Below are 16440 nucleotides of genomic sequence, written 5' to 3' on the forward strand. Positions count from 1 at the left end.
AGGATATACTATACCCCTGAGAGATTATTTAAAATGGGTAAATTACCAGACCCTCAATGTACAAGATGTGGATATTTCCAACACCTGCCGCCTCCAACTCAAAAACATCTCCCGCATCCGTGCTTTCCTTAACTTTGAATCTGCGAAAATACTTGTACATGCCCTCAATATCTCCCGCCTAGACTACTGCGACACTCTCCTCTGTGGCCTTCCATCTAGCACTCTCGCACCCCTCCAATCTATCCTCCACTCTGCTGCCCGACTAATCCACCTCTCACCCTGTTACTCCTCTGACTCTCCCCTCTGCCAATCCCTTCACTGGCTCCCCATTGCCCAACGAATCCACTTCAAAGTATTAACAAATACATACAAGGCAGTCCATAACCTGTCCCCTCCCTACATCTCTGAGTTACTTTCCTGATACACCCCCACACGCACTCTCCGATCCTCACAAGACCTCCTTCTCTCCTCTCCTCTTATCACCTCTCCCCACAATCGCCTCCAAGATGTCTCCCATGCATCCCCCATACTCTGGAACTCACTACCCCAACATATCAGACTCTCACCTACAGTGGAATCCTTCAAAAGAAACCTGAAAACCCAGCTCTTCAGACAAGCCTATAACCAGTGACCCTGCTGCCTCTATACCGCCATGACCAACTTAACCCGCATCTACTGTGTCCTTCTCCCATACCATGTAGATTGTAAGCCCTCACGGGCAGGGCCCTCTCTCCTTCTGTACCCGTTTGTAACTCATCTTGTTTATGATTAGTGCAATTGTCTGTATTATGTATGTGCACCCCTTATCATATGTGCAGCGCTATGGAATGAATGGCGCTTTAATAATAAATAATAATAATAATATGACCTGAGTAAGGGCTGAAGGAAGCTGCTGTGACTGATCCCATGTAAATGAATGTACTGGATTTATTTGTAGTTCGCCAGCAATTGGAGTGTTCTTAATGCTTTTTGTAAAACTTTAATAAAATTATACTATTAAAAAATATATATATATTAGGTCTCCCAAAAGTTAAAGTCTAAGAATAATAGTAAAATTTAGTGCATTTGAGTCAATAGGTTTTGGTATATAAAAGAAAGTATGCAAATACAAGGATATCATGAAATATTATATAGTTATCTGATACACAATTGTATGGATCATCTAATCAGGATATGTGAGTATGATATACATGAACTACATGGTGATCATGGAGTTACTGTAACTGTTATTTGGGATATTGTATTCCAGAAAGGTTCTAAATATGGAAGGGGTTAATCCTGGGTCAGTGATAGGAATTGAAACTCATTAATAGTCATTTATACATAAGGGTCAATTATATTGAAAGCATTTCAGCTATGGGGATTATGTTAATACTTATTTGTTGCTTTTATAAACAAAGGTTTTTATTTAGTTAAATTTTAAAGAAGAAGAATACAATGATATTTAATAGAGTAATATGTCATATCTGATGCAGAATATTACTTTATTAAAAAGGTAAAGATTTAGTTTTACTGTGGAAAGATATTTTGTGTGATCAATTCAAATTAGTAAATGATTTTTATTAATATAAATTCCACAAACATACACAAAGATATATGACTAAAGGAATAAAGATAAAAAGGTTACACTTACATAAAGGATTTTGTATTAGGATAATATTTTCAATAATATATAAACATGTATATTATGTTGAAATACAATATGGTAATAAATGAGTTTGATGGTACACTGTGATATTGTAGGTTAGCCATAATCACCAACTTTGGTGTAGTAATAGGAAAGGAGAAGATATCTTCAAATCAAGACTAAAGTCAATAGGAAATGTAATGTTTTCTAGAGACTGATATTCATGAAGTCGATAAAAAATAAAGACTGATGTGCACAGAGTCCCAGGAAAGGACTAGGAGGTAAACAAATCAGGGTTATATTCTGGGAAAGGCGTGAAGATAAGGGGCACTGGAGAGTGACCCAAGATAAGGGTGAAGAGTACCTGAAGCACACCCGTCCATAGACAACTCCAGAGGTAAAGTTCATAGAAAGAAAGCTCTATCCACACAGAAAGGAGGTCTGTGACAGAAGGACTGGCATCAAAAATGGACAACTGAGCTCACAGGAGAGCGAGTGCTGAAGAGCTTCAGTAAGTGATTTAGAATAGCTAGGGTTCAAGAAGTGAGATATTTAGAGCCTATGTATGGCCTAGGTTGTTTGTTTTATTTCATGGAAAAGCTATTCCATTGGATTGCCATAAACACCTCTGTGAAGTTCAGGAATCTGCTACTTGTGATACTAAAGCTAAAAGCTTTGATAAAGGACTACGCTCCTTTGTCAACAATCATGCTGAGAGCGTGAAATTTTTCATATGAGGCTGAATGGACAGTTACTCCAAATTCCTTATAAAGTTCTACCAAATTATAATTGGTGAGAAAGAAAGGGGACCACAGCTGTTCAGAGTGAATTAAATGACACTTCTGAAGACCAAGGAATTCTTGGTATGCAAGTCAAAATCTGTGCCCAGGAAAGCCGTGTCACCACAAGTAGTAAGAAGTGATAATTCTTGTACATGTACATCATTGGAAAATATGATACAATTCAATTTAAGGACGCAAATCATCCACATACAGTTCTATCAATCTTATCATAGACTTTATGGGAGTCAAATATATGATGAATAAGTAAAACTACAGTATCAAGACCATGACGAGACCAGAGGAAGATGATGGAGAAGATGCCTAATAAGGTATTAGATTAGTTCTTAAATCTATTTTATTAGCATTCAATCACAGTTTATCATATGTTCAGCAAATATTATTTTGTTGTCAAATTAATAACTTATGGACAATTAATATATAGAAAAGAATGAAGAGTCCAAGATACTTGCAAAATTTGATGTTGTGGGTTCGAAAAAGATTATCTCAACCTCAAAAAGGGGAAATGCTAAATAATATGTGATATAATATTAATTTATATTTAATATAAAGGATGCATTACAATATACACTGACACCATCTATAGCAGGCATCCTCAAACTGCGGCCCTCGAGCTGTTGCAAAACGACAACTCCCAGCATGCCCGAACAGCCTACAGGTATCAGCCTACAGCAGGGCATTGTGGGAGTTGTAGTTTTACAACAGCTGGAGGGCCGCAGTTTAAGGGTGCCTGATCTATAGTGATACACTTGGCAATGGGAGGTCTGTATGGGAACGTCAAGATTTATATTTGAAGTCTACCATTTATGACAATGTATAAGCCCATACATTAGTAAGACACGCCTGTATCTATGGTATAAATGATTGACAGAGACAGACAAGGGGGTCGACTTCTCACTCTCGTCTGTTGGGGGTTGTTTGCTGCTGAACATGATTGAAGACACAGATGGAGCCTAAGAAGGAATTCCTCCCCTGAAGAAAGGATACTTTAAAAAGGGACACTGTCACCTGGATTTCACTTACTGAGCAATTAACATCACCACATCAGTCTCCACAATTTACATTAAAATATACTAGTATTACTGCCCTGTGTCTGGTATTAATATGCTAATTACCTCAATAAGGAGCCCAAGGGGCTGTCCTTCCAGCCGCTGGAGCCCAGCCACGCCCATTACTTCGGAGCCCACCACCACACCACTGCTAATTTATTCACTTCTCTTCGACCGACGTAGTTTGTGCAGCGGCCGCAATCCCACGCATGGGCCCTGGATACACATGTCAGCGCCCGCGCAGTGTCCTGGCATCGGCCTCACAGAACTCATTGAGCATGCGCCAGCTTCGCTCGACCCGCTCCTGCACCTCTGTCCTCCACCCGCCCTGCAAGTCGCAACACTCCGCTCTTCCTTTCCTGGTGAGGAATCCTCCGGGTGTTCTTAACGCCAAATAACTCATACACTAGATTTGGAGAGGATTATCAAATCCGTTTGATATTTTTCATACATATTTATTTTACATTTGGCATTATATTACATTTAGAGACTGTAACGTACTGTTTGTCCATGTAGTATCTGTACACCAGCCATCAGTCACCTCATGAATACACTGGACTCATAGCCACCAGCCTGCTTTAACCCCTTAAGGACCCTGTACGGCAGTGGTGGACATGAATTAAGGACAAAAAGTGCAACACTAAGCGAACAAAAAGGCGTATACCCCCCAAAATAGTACCAAACAGTCACCTCATCCGGCAAAAAAATAAAAACTATGGCTCTCATAAAATGGAGACACTAAAACATGATTATTTTTTTTTGTTTAAAAAATGCTGTTATTGTGTAAAACTTAAATAAATAAGAAAAAGTAGACATATTAGGTATCGCTGCATCCATAAGAACCAGCTCTATAAAAATATCACATCACCTAACCCCTCAGATGAACACCGTCAAAAAATAAAAACTGTCAAGACATTTTTTTGTCACCTTCCATCACAAAAAGTATAATGCCAAGCGATCAAAGTCATACGCACCCCAAAATCATACCAAACAAACCGTCACCTCATTCCACAAAAAATGGGACTCTACATAAGACAGTTGCCAAAAAATAAAAAAATAAAGACTATGGCTTTCAGAATATGGAGACACAAAAAAATCATTTTTTCCAAAAATGCTTTATTATGTAAAACAAACAACCGAAAAAAGTTGTCATATTTGGTATTGTCGCGTACATAACAACCTGCTCTATAAAAATAGCACATGATCTAATTTGTCATATGAACATTGCAAAAAACAAAAAATAAAAAGTGCCAAAACAGCTATTTTTTGTTACCTTGCCTTACAAAAAGTGCAATAGAGAGCAACCAAAAATCATATGTACCTTAAAATAGTACCAATAAAACTGCCATCTTATCCAGTAGTTTCCAAAATGGGGTCACTTTTTTGGAGTTTATACTCTAGGGGTGCATCAGGGGGGCTTCAAATGGGACATGGCAACTTAAAATTATCCCAGTGAAATCTGCCTTACAAAAACCATATGGCGCTCCTTTCCTTCCGCACCCTGCCATGTGCCCGTACAGCGGTTTACGGCCACATATGGGGTGTTCCTGTAAACTATAGAATCAGGGTAATAAATATTGAGTTTTAAAGAGGTAAATTATATAGACGGCTCTAATGTTCAAGCAAATGGTAGAGGTGCAGAACTGCTATGTCTGACTCACCCGGTCAGGACAGTGAAAAATAGAGGTAAGCAGGCACACTCATATAAGGGTAGAATTACCCTTGCGAATTCTCCCAGGAACAGCTGGCCGTCATCGGAGGACCTGTTCCAGCAGCATCGGTGGATGGGTAAGTGATCTCTGCAGCCGTAGACAGCGTGGGATGCCGCGCTCAGGCACAGAGTACCTCTTTTTACCACAGCACCATGCAGCATTACAGCAATTTGACTGTATTATATTGATTCCATACATACAGCCCTAGGTCAAGGAAGATCGTTCCTGGTCGAAAACAAGACCAGTATTAATCACTGCACATCTTCACTTGTGAAGGACTATTCCACAGAGGACTATTTTTTTATCTACTACATATCCATTCACCATATGTGGCTATTTTATTATACTTCATTTTTATTCCTCATTTTGATTATTGACTCTTATCTTGGACTATTTTTTTTATCTATTTCATCATCAGCAAATTTCATTTATACCTATTACCTATACTATTCCCATAAATAAATTAGATATAATTATACCCTTATATGAGTGTGCCTGCTTACCTCTTTACCAAATATTGAGTTTAGTTTGGATGTTAACCCTTGCTTTGTTAGCGGGAAAAAAAATGGATTAGGCTACTTTCACACTAGCGTTCTGCTGTCCGCTCGTGAGCTCCGTTTGAAGGAGCTCACGAGCGGAGCAGAACGCTTCCGTCCAGCCCTGATGCAGCCTGAATGGATGCGGATCCGCTCAGACTGCATCAGTCTGGCGGCGTTCAGCCTCCGCTCGCCTCCGCACGGCCAGGCGGACAGCTGAACGCTGCTTGCAGCGTTCAGCTGTCCGCCTGGCCGCGCGGAGGCGAGCGGATCCGTCCAGACTTACAATGTAAGTCAATGGGAACGGATCCGCTTGAAGATGACACCATATGGCTCAATCTTAAAGCGGATCCGTCCCCCATTGACTTTACATTGAAAGTCTGAACGGATCCGCTCAGGCTACTTTCGCACTTAGAAATTTTTCTAAGTTATTAATGCAGACGGATCCGTACTGAACGGAGCCTCCGTCTGCATTAATATGATCGGATCCGTTCAGAACGGATCCGATTAAACGCAAGTGTGAAAGTAGCCTTAAAATGGAAAATCTGCCAAAAAAGTGAAATTCTGAAATGTTATCTACATTTTTTTCTTTAATTCTTGTGAAACACCTAAAGGGTTAACAAAGTTTGTAAAATCAGTTTTGAATACCTTGAGGTGTTGGGGCCATTTATGGGTTGTTTCTATTATGTAAGCCCCACAAAGTGACTTCAGACCTGAACTGGTTCTTAAAAATTGGGTTTTGGAAATTTGCATAAAAATGTTAAGATTTACTTCTAAACTTCTAACGTTCCCAGAAATGAAAATGTCATTTATAAAATGATCCACACATGAAGTAGACATATGGGAAATGTAAGGTCATAACTATTTTAGGAGGTATCACTATCTGTTTTAACAGCAGAGAAATTGAAATTTTTGGTAAATTTGGAATTTATTTATTTTTATAAGTAAAAATGAAATATTTTCATGAAGTACAATAGTGATGAGAAAACAATCTCAGAATGGCCTGGATAAGTAAAAGCGTTTTAAAGTTATCACCACATATGTCCTTAAAGGGAGTCTTTTTCGCAGATTCACCCTATTAACCTAATAACAGTGTTATGTCCACGGCATCCCCCCTATTAAAACGGTGCTTACCGTTTGTTCCTTGCTAGCATCGTTGTGGAGAAAAACTTTTAATCCACATGCAAATGAGTCTGTGAAGGTGCCCAGGGGCGGCGTTACAACGGTCATTTTCATACGAAGGCACTCCCCCCTCCGCCGCGTCTGCCTGCCCCCTCCTCCCGTCCGTAATCCCACGAATGCTAAACTGCGATGCCCGACAGTGCTCACGCGCAGATATTGCGTTCATCGGCACATGCGAGGGATTAAGGACGGGAGGAGGGAGGTTAGAACAGAGGCTAAGGGCGGGCAGACGCGGCGGAGTGCCTTCATATGAAAATGACCCAGGGGCCTGGGCACCGGCCGTTGTAACGCCGCCCCTGGACGCCTTCACAGACTAATTTGCAGGAGGATTAAAAGTGTTTTTCTCCACATAGATGCTAGCAAGGAACAAACTGTAAGCACCGTTTTAATAGGGGGGATGCCGTGGACATAACACTGTTATTAGGTTAATAGGGTAATTCTGCGAGAAAAACTCCCTTTAAGGTGAAAAATGGCAGGGTCTTGAAGGGGTTAAAGGTATAAGTCACTTTCCTATAAATACAATAAATACATTCTAAATTTCTGTAGGTTTCCTAACTTTCCATTCTGCCGCAGTTCGATGTTCTCTACTCACTGGCATAACATAAAAATCAGATTTCCCTGCACAAGTGCAGCACATCCAAATGACGGCCTAGTGGGTAGTGTCACCTGACCAACCCGTCCATGACTGTATGCACGTGCTCAGCATTTAAGAACCATCCGGCCATCACCTAGTGCTCTCTTCATAGAAGTGAATGGGAGCGCACCGCGCATGACCGACCTCCGCTCCCATTCATTTCTATGGGCCCAATGGAAATAGATGAGCCGCCGCTCGGCTATCTTCAGTGGTACAATAAAAATGAATGGAGGGAGGCTGCGCATGTGCAGCGCAACTTCCATCGCTTTTGGGGCTCCGTTCCCGATATAGGTGCGGGTCCAAGTGGTGGGATCCACAACTATCAGACAATGGGGGGCATATCCTAGCGATATGCCTCCATTGTCTGAGATGAGTCAGCACCTTTAAAAGTAGGAGGGGAAAAAATAAAATAAAATTATATATACACTCGCCTAAAGAATTATTAGGAACACCATACTAATACGGTGTTGGACCCCTTTTGCCTTCAGAACTGCCTTAATTCTACAAGGTGCTGATAGAATTCTTTAGAAATGTTGGCCCATATTGATAGGATAGCATCTTGCAGTTGATGGAGATTTGAGGGATGCACATCCAGGGCACGAAGCTCCCGTTCCACCACATCCCAAAGATACTCTATTGGGTTGAGATCTGGTGACTGTGGGGGCTATTTTAGTACAGTGAACTCATTGTCATGTTCAAGAAACCAATTTGAAATGATTCGAGCTTTGTGACATGGTGCATTATCCTGCTGGAAGTAGCCATCAGAGGATGGGTACATGGTGGTCATGAAGGGATGGACACGGTCAGAAACAATGCTCAGGTAGTCCGTGGCATTTAAACGATGGCCAATTGGCACTAAGGGGCCTAAAGTGTGCCCAGAAAACATCCCCCACACCATTACACCACCATTACCAACCTGCACAGTGGTAACAAGGCATGATGGATACATGTTCTCATTCTGTTTACGCCAAATTCGGACTCTACCATTTGAATGTCTCAACAGAAATCGAGACTCATCAGATCAGGCAACATTTTTCCAGTCTTCAACAGTCCAATTTTGGTGAGCTCGTGAAAATTGTAGCCTCTTTTTCCTATTTGTAGTGGAGATGAGTGGTACCCGGTGGGGTCTTCTGCTGTTGTAGCCCACCTTTCTTTCCAATTCTGACATTCAGTTTGGAGTTCAGGAGATTGTCTTGACCAGGACCACAACCCTACATGCATTGAAGCAACTGCCATGTGATTGGTTGACTAGATAATTGCATTAATGAGAAATAGAACAGGTGTTCCTAATAATTCTTTAGGTGAGTGTATATATATATATATATTATGTGTAATAGTAATTATACATACCATAATTCCAAGGAAAAAGCAACACAAAGAGTAAGTTAACTTTATTCAACAAGGGCTCTAGTCAGTATCTGCGGCAGATACAGAAGGACATTCCATGGATGGGACCATCGGTTAGTGTCTTATTAAATACATCCAGTCACTCACATGGAGCACCAGAATGGCGGACTAGCAAACAGCCACGTCCGGACGGCAGGCAGGACGCAGTAAGAGTTATTTTCCTATTCTTTGCACCACCCAGTCCTGTTGGCACAGCGGGCACCGGTTGTTCTGCTTCACCCACAGCGACATGCAGCAGTTGTGGAACGAGTGATTACATTCTCCCCATACCACTGCAAGAGAACAGAGCAGAGTGTTTGTATTAACAGGCCATTACTGATGGCACAAGGTGTGTGGCCTATAGGACGGGTTTACACTTACTGACAGCTTTATGGAAGGGTGGCGACAGCCAAAGCTTTTATTGTTCACATATTATGAGCCACCATAAAAAAAAATTGTATACATAGGGGACACCATACAGAAGACGAGGTCAAGAAGCAGAACGACATGGCAGCAGATCTTTAGTGTACAAGTCTTGTACTGCATCTAAGGAAATAAATCCTCCTCCAAGGAGGGGGGCGAGGGATCGAGGCGTTATGGAGAGGGGAACTGTAACTACCTGCATGCATACAGACCCCTTCATGAAGGAGCGGTCTGCATTTCCCATGTAAACTACTACAGTACACAGTATGCTCTTTTAAGAGACTTACCCACCAATGATAATACCGTCTTAAGAGACCAAAGAGATTAAAAGTAAAGACCCTGCTAATCCTGGCAGACCCCGACCCTACTGACCTGATGCAGTGCATCACACAAGTGACAAGTGGCACAAGGACTCAGCACTGGCTCCTCAGTGGCTTTTACCAATTTGACATTTACTTTCTGCATCTCATACCCACCAATGTAAGTTAGGGTACTTTCACACTAGCGTTTTTCTATTCCGACACCGAGTTCCGTCCTAGGGGCTCAATACCAGAAAAGAACTGATCAGTTTTATCCTAATGCATTCTGAATGGAGAGCAATCAGTTCAGGAGGCATCAGGATGTCTTCAGTTCAGTCTTTTTGACTGTTCAGGACGGAGATAATACTACGGTTTAATCTCCGGCCAAAAAAAAAAAAACGGAACACTTGCCTGAATGACAGATCTGGCATTTTTTTCCGTAGGAATGTATTAGTGCCGGATCCGGCATTCAAAATACCGGAATGCGGGATCAGTCCTTCCGGTTTGCGCATGTGCAGACCAAAAAAATAAAATGACGGATCCGTTTTTCCGGATGACACCGGAAAGACGGATCTGGCATTTCGATGCATTTGTAAGACGGATCCTAAATCAGTCTTACAAATGCCATCAGTTGGCATACGTTTTGACGGATCAGGCAGGCAGGTCCGGCGACGGAGCTGCCTGCCGGATAACTCTGCCGCAAGTGTGAAAGTACCTTAAAGGGAACCTGTCATGTGGATATTTGTATATAATTAGTTAGATTCTAATCAATCATTAACTACTAAAAAGTGCCTTAGATGTATTCACTTACTGGTGTGACAGATGGTTACCTCATAATATACACACAAAGATGCCGCATGCTAATGAGCTGTATCGAGTCCGGCGTGATGTCATTGAGTCCAGCGTATTTTTAATTCAGAGCTATAGCCACACCCCTGCCCACCTGCTGCTGATTCCTATGGAAACAAACTGTCATTCAGCAGCAGGTGGGCGGGGAGAGTCAGGAGCTCATGAATATTCATGACTCATCATTATCAGCTGGAGCTTTTCAATACAAGGATGTTGGCAGATTGACTGGGTCAATTAAAGAAAGTGACCCAGCATTTTGCTAAGAGAATCAGTCACTTATTTATGTTGCCCTTAGTTAACACCCCATAAAACTGGTGACAGGTTCCCTTTAAGTCTAGCAGAGTTTAATTAAAAGGGATTTTTCCTGCCTGTACAACCCCTTCTCAGAATGAAGCTGCCACGATAATCGGGGAGGGTCTGGCTTCTCTAACCAACAGCAGGCCGCTTTCATCAGGGGGAACACTTTACAGCCCCTCATTTCCCTTGCAGTGGCCACTACTGGTGAAATGTAATATTACATGACGCCCATTCACATGAAAGGACAGCCACGTAATACATGATTGGTTTGAGTCCACGAGAGAGAGAGTTGTTTTTGGCAGCGGGGTGGTCTAAAGCCGTCTATCCATCTATCTAGATGCATTTTAGCCGATCCCACGGATTTTGGTGGGATTGGTCATGTATGGGGGCAACAGATGTTAGGAAAGTTGGATTTTAACATGCCCGATTGTTTTAACCTAAGAGAAATAAGCCATCCACCAGTGGTGATTTAGATGGAGGACGCCAGGCTACTGCAGGGGAAATGTAGTATCACGCTGCTGCTATTCAGATTAATGGCCGTCCATATACGGTGTAGTCCAGATGTGGCCCAGCAATTAGTGGTATCGCGGCTCAAGACACATGTAATGGCACCCCAAGGAGTGGCTGCCTATCAATCACATTGCAAGTTAAAGGGATAGCCAATCAGATAAGTTCTATGTGGGCACGTCCAGGCCAGATCTCGGGGTTGTGCGTTGCTGCTCTGTTCATCTCTATGGGACTGCCAAAGCTAGCCACACGCTGTACTCCACTATCTCCAGCAAGTCCCACAGACAATAAATGGAGAGGCTCAACCCTTTAAATTTCCCTCTAATAATGCCATTACAGACGGGAAGTGTATAAATACAGTGTCACCTACCTACACAGTCCTCCTGCTTGTTCTCGGCTTGGCAGCGCAGGCAGGCATCTAGAGACGACACAAATACAAGCACTTAATACATGTATACAGCAAGAGGAGCCGCAAAACCCCAAGGATCAACTACTGAAGCTGGACACATCATGGAGGACTTGTAGTGCTCAGCGTCGGGGGTGCAGGACATCGTGTGAAAGGGGGCATGGTTTATGTAATTAGGGGGTGAGGCCTATAAATGTGGGCACACCACAACCATCGCTCTGCCATACAAGAACACTAGTTTGGCATGCTTGGGGGGACTGTGTTCTTTTAAGCTGTGACATAAAGGCCAACAGCCATCCCAGGAGAGGTCACACAGCAGATCATATGTCCTAAGAGGTTGATGTGAAGTGCAAGCCCAGGGGCGGGTGACACAATGGACATACAGATCGGGATTCCTATAGTGAGATTACAAATCCTTGCATCACATTCCTTTAAAGAGGTTATCTTGGAAAAGATAATGATGACTTAGCCTCAGGACAGGCCATCATCATCACATCAGTTGGAGTTCATGTCCTTGCATCCCCACCATGGGAGCTGTGGTGAGCAGTGCAGGCTCCAGGCAGCTTTCCAAAAACAGCGCCATACATCATATAGTGGCAGTTCTTGGTATTGCAGCTCAGCCTCATTGACTTGGACTAGGCCACATGACTGATGTACAGTGATGTCAGTGCAGCACTCTCGGCCTCTTCTAACAGCTGAATCGGTGGGGGTCCCGGAGGTCACCCCCCCCGCAGATCTGATACTGATGACCAGAAGTCACAATAACGCCTGTACAAGCGTCATAGACACCTGTTAAGGCCATTTTTACTCCCTCAAAAAAGTCTAAGGCGTAGCAATACGCCTTAGACTTTTCCCTGCCATTCATCAGCGCAGTGAGCGATGCCTGCAGCGCAGTGTATGGTGGCACAGCAGGATATTATAGCCAAGTGGTAGAGTACAGGGAAGATCCAGTATATCGGACTGGACTTTATAACTTGGCTATAGTAGTCTTATGTTATTTAGACCAGTAATGGTTTCCTGCATACCCACTTCTTAGGCCACGTTCACACCACCGCTGTTTATTTCTGTTCTGCTCCGTTAGATGAGCAGAACGAAAATAATGGAAATGCTGAATCGGGCATGCAAGGGTGGGTTTTTCCTCATAAATTTAATGTACACAAAAAAAAACACTTATTTTTTTACAATGGAACTCTACGCCGACGAATTCCACAGTATGGCATATGTCTGAGGTCTCCATTAACATATAAGTTTTTTTGTGTACGTTAAGTATGACAAAAAAGTGAGGTGAACCCGGCCTAACTAACAGGGAAGAAGCTGAAGAGACTCCGCTGACTATGATGGAGACCGTTCAGCTTCCTGTCTTTTTAACGGACAAAAACGTGTTACATGCGAGGCTTTTTTTCTTGTGTGGCTGGAAGGGCTATGGGCCCTTATGGCGATTGGCCTCAGGGCCACTGCCACCTGCGCAAGCTCTATAACTAGACCACTGACCAAATCCACCAATATAAGGCTCTGTTCACACCAAGTATATACAAATCCAAATGTAAAACTCCAGCATATGCAACCATCTACTGTGCAATGGCGCAGGTCCTGCCATGGGTACTGCCAGGGGTTGGCTGGAAACTTAAAGTGGCCCTGGAATCCTAAAAGTGGCCCCACGTTGTAGAAGAGTCCAAACTGACAGAAGTCAGAACAACACCAGTAGATGGGGCCCAACACAAGTAGGCGGGGTCAGCAATACTGTAGTGCTGCAGAAAATCCCGCCCCTGCAGAGCCAAATACCACAGTGCAGCACAAATTACCGCCAACAGCGCTGCAGTATCCAAGCGTATCACTGTCCTGAGTAGAGTTGTTGTGATACCATAAAAAAGTATTGCGATACTCGATACCAAGGACTTACATTGTTTTCGGTGACGGATCTGGTTTGTTCCATTTTGATGACTGGACACAAAACAGCAGCTTACAGCTCTGCCGAATCTCAAAACTGGGATGCTAAAATGCATGTGCTAACCCTAACAGTAGCCACCACTTCCTGTACAGATGACTTTTCAGCAGTCATGTCCTTCCACAGGTAGGATTACAATGACAGATATCACCTAAATGTATAGATAACACGGGAGCCACCATTCACAATAGGTGATATCACAGCTTATCTGCACCCTCCTGACCTCTGCACAGGTCACAGAGAACTCTCCCATAGAAGTCAATGAGGTCCCTCCCGTCCTTTGCGTCTATGGCCCATGGGGCTGCTATAAAGCAAATCTCTAAATGCTGTTAAAAAGGGGTTCTCCTTATCTTTTTTTAATCCCCCTTTTCATGAGTTTAGGCACTTTACCAGCGCCCAGGTACAACCCACATACATTGCAGGTTGTAACCGGCCTACAATAACATGCCCAATGTATGGCACGTGATAGAGAAAGTGCCTGCAACCTAATTACACCGCGGAGCGCAGCGCAGGCCGGGTACGAATATTTTCAACATTATTACCATTAAAGTGCTTAATCACATGAGGGGAGGACCATTAAAAATGTGTTAAAATGCAGATATTCCCTTTTAGAATGGATCAGGCAAGATGGCCGCCCCCATATCACATTCAGGAAATAAAAACTGATAAAGGATATGTGTCGCTAACTATAGGTGCCACATTCCCCCGGCCTGGAACATCCCTTAGGCCTCTTTCACACGGGCGTTGTGGGAAAAGGTGCGGGTGCGTTGCGGGAACATGCATGATTTTTCCGCACTAGTGCAAAACATTGTAATGTGTTTTGCACGCGCGTGAGAAAAATCAGCATGTTTGGTACCCAAACCCGAACTTCTTCACAGGAGTTCGGGTTTGGGATCGGTGTTCTGTAGAGTGTTATATTTTCCCTTATAACATGGTTATAAGGGAAAATATAACATTCTTAATACTGAATGTATAGTACAATAGCGCTGGAGGGGTTAAAAAAAATAAAATAAAATTGAACTCGCCTTAATCCACTTGATCGCGATTTTTTGCTGTGTGCAGGAACAGGACCTGTGGTGACGTCACTCCAGTCATCACATGATCCATCACCATGGTAAAAGATCATGTGATGACCGGAGTGACGTCACCACAGGTCCTGTTCCTGCACACAGCAAAAAAGAAGACAGAAGAGATGCCGGCTTATTTTTTTAACCCCTCCAGCGCTATTGTACTATGCATTCTGTATTCAGAATGCTATTATTTTCCCTTATAACAATGTTATAAGGGGAAATAATAATGATTGGGTCCCCATCCCGATCGTCTCCTAGCAACCGTGCATGAAAACTGCACCACATCTGCACTTGCTTGCGATTTTCATGCAACCCCATTCATTTCTATGGGGCCTGCGTTACGTGAAAAACGCACAAAGAGGCGCATGCTGCGATTTTCACGCAACGCACAAGTGATGCGTGAAAATCACCGCTCATGTGCACAGCCCCATAGAAATGAATGGGTCAGGATTCAGTGCGGGTGCAATGCGTTCACCTCACGCATTGCACCCGCACGGAAATCTAGCCAGTTTAAAAGGGGCCTTATGGTCACCTTATGCTGGGGCAGTGGGAGTCTGTGGGTCAGAGACCCAGCCTTCTGATTAGTATCACTGTGGAAAGTGGTATTTGTGCACCATGGACTGGCATTATGGGCTCTGGTGTGAAGCAGTGGCACTGATGGGGCATCATAGACAGGTATTATGGGCACCAGTATGAAGCTGGGGCACAGATGGGGCATCATGGACTGGCATTATGGGCTCCGGTATGAAGCAGGGGCACTGATGGGGCATCATAGACAGGTATTATGGGCACCAGTATGAAGCAGGGGCAGTGATGGGGCATCATGGACTGGCATTATGGGCACCAGTATGAAGCAGCGGCACTAATTGGGCATCACAGACTGGCATTATGGGCACCAGTATGAAGCAGGGGCACTGATGGGGCATCACAGACTGGCATTATGGGCTCCAGTATGAAGCAGGGGCACTGATGGGGCATCATGGACTGGTATTCTGTGGATGGCAGAGGTCCAGCCAACAAGGTGACATGGGCCACCCCATGCCCAGCAGTGAGGGTCACACGGTACAGACATTGTGCTGCCCCCGTACAGACTGGCGCACACATGTCGCATCACAGGACACAAGTATCCCCGACACTACGCCCCCCTGCAGGGCCGGACACAGCCCCCCGCCCCCGCTTCTCTCGTTCTCACCCATAACCTGCACCCTGCAGATGGCGCACGTGTCACACTCCACGTCCCAGCTCCACATCGCCACCGCGTTCCATTTCTTTAGAGAAAACATCTTGACACCAGGCCGGGTGAGCTCCGCCCGCCGATCGGCCATACCGGTAAGAGGCGGGACGTGGTCTGCCCTATGGAGCGACGTAGTCAGATGAGGTGACCAATCAGCGACGAGGAATGGAAGAACCGGAACACTTGACGAAGAGAGCGACCAATCAGGTGACAGGAGCATGCAGCATTGCTTTATAGGTCCAATGACAGCGAGGGTTGCTGACGTCAGAGGCAGTGATACGAAAGAGGAATCATTACAGGTCATGACCAGCAGGGTGAGCGCTGGAGATACCGCAGAAGCTGAGCGCTTTACTGCATTGGAGAATTGATTCCTATAACTGTGCAGCATTTTTTATTGGACTTTTGTTTTTACTGTTTTCCACAAGAATGTAATGTGTAGGTGTAACCTGCTGTGAATAATAAGGCACAAAGCAGTCCCTGGTGA

General features: G+C 43.8%; 1 protein-coding gene across 1 annotated transcript; it reads right to left on the minus strand.

Annotated features, from left to right (window-relative positions):
• Window positions 1-8916: 8916 nt before the first annotated feature.
• On the minus strand, window positions 8917-16081 carry RNF7 (ring finger protein 7). The gene is made up of 3 exons (XM_044290156.1): window positions 15915-16081; window positions 11672-11719; window positions 8917-9219 (listed from the first exon to the last, which is right to left on the minus strand). The coding sequence occupies exons 1-3, from the start codon at window positions 16045-16047 to the stop codon at window positions 9101-9103; spliced, it is 300 nt and encodes a 99-aa protein (XP_044146091.1). The 5' UTR covers window positions 16048-16081; the 3' UTR covers window positions 8917-9100.
• Window positions 16082-16440: the final 359 nt, after the last annotated feature.

Source organism: Bufo gargarizans, chromosome 4, assembly GCF_014858855.1.
Source record: "Bufo gargarizans isolate SCDJY-AF-19 chromosome 4, ASM1485885v1, whole genome shotgun sequence".
Lineage (NCBI taxonomy): Eukaryota > Metazoa > Chordata > Amphibia > Anura > Bufonidae > Bufo > Bufo gargarizans.